Source organism: Gossypium arboreum, chromosome 13 (assembly GCF_025698485.1).
Source record: "Gossypium arboreum isolate Shixiya-1 chromosome 13, ASM2569848v2, whole genome shotgun sequence".
In the NCBI taxonomy this organism is placed as follows: Eukaryota; Viridiplantae; Streptophyta; class Magnoliopsida; order Malvales; family Malvaceae; genus Gossypium; species Gossypium arboreum.
Window position 1 is genome coordinate 5,596,103 of NC_069082.1, and position 1,294 is coordinate 5,597,396.

The 1,294-nt window shown below is 36.2% G+C and overlaps 1 protein-coding gene across 1 annotated transcript; it reads right to left on the bottom strand.

The window, feature by feature from the left end:
• Window positions 1-385: 385 nt before the first annotated feature.
• LOC108464065 (uncharacterized) lies at window positions 386-978 on the bottom strand. The gene has a single exon (XM_017764149.2). The coding sequence runs from the start codon at window positions 900-902 to the stop codon at window positions 549-551; it is 354 nt and encodes a 117-aa protein (XP_017619638.1). The 5' UTR covers window positions 903-978; the 3' UTR covers window positions 386-548.
• Window positions 979-1,294: the final 316 nt, after the last annotated feature.

Here is a 1,294-nt window from a genome sequence, read left to right on the forward strand (position 1 = left end):
ACGGACCCACTCTTACAAAAATTGTCGATAAACTATTGCCTAGTGCCAAAGTTCCAGTAAGCATAAAGGTTCAAATCTAACAAAACACTCATCCTCTTGAACATTGAAAAATGTAAATTAGTTTAACCTCAAATTGTAGTTTATTGGCCAGGTGTTTATCTTCTCTAAGAATAATTTAGGTTAGTTTAACCTCGAGATAATTTGGGTTAGTTTAATCTTAAATTGTGACTTATTAGTCAAGTATTTACTTTCTCAAAGAATAATTTAAATTTGATTCAGCGTTGCATCATAATTAATTTATTTTGTCTATATTTATTGTTTCATTCTTATCTTAATTAGTTAATGAAAACATATATATATATATATATATATATATATATATATATATAAAATAAGTATATAATCCAATAATAAGCAAAATAAGTATCAAAGTACAGAAAATCATGGGAATTGGGGAATTCCCATTTATACAAAGCAATATAAGTGGTGGACAAAAAAAATAAGACTCTGGATTGGAATAGCCACCCATCACCTAGCGAAAGGGATTTTTAAGGACTAGAAGGAGAAGGTGGTGGAGAGAAGAATGGAATAGAGGGAATTGTAGTTGGGATTGTGGGAATCGAAGGCATGCTTGGTAGAGGGGGCAATGTGGCCCTTGGTACACTAGGCAATGTGGGCAAAGCAGGCATGGTAGGAAGTGGAGGAAGCGCCCCAGGCCTTGGGAAAGATGGTATGGATGGCTGTGGGAGGTTAGGGATAGATGGGAATGGTGGGAGTGTGGTTGTAGGAAATGTTGGCATTGGAGGCAGTTGCTGAAGGTGACGAGCTGCAACCCCAACATCAATGCTTGCAAGCGACAGAGCCACGAAGAATCCCAAAGCAAAGCAATTGAAATAACCCATTTTGTCCAGAGATTTTGAAACTAATTATAAGCTGATGAAAGAAATATTTTAAGTGAGGAAGAGAAAGCATGGTGTTGGGGTTTATAAAGGCCTTGGAGCAGTGGGAATAGGCCACTGGAGTTGGTAATATTTGATCATGTATGTTTGGAATGGAGAAAACTAGGTCAATATTGAAGGTATTGGTAGGTCATCTTCTCATGGGATTTTGGAGTTTAAAATAGGTGAAATGCAGTAGTTGTGGTTGGCATGGAAGCTACCTCATGTAATGAAGTCAACCTCTTAATTAAATTAAGAATATGTCAAATAGTATACTTCGACTAATTAACCTCTAAGTTAGCAAAGTTTCCCAAGCACGTTAGGCATGAGACGTTAACTTTCAAAGTTGATTATAT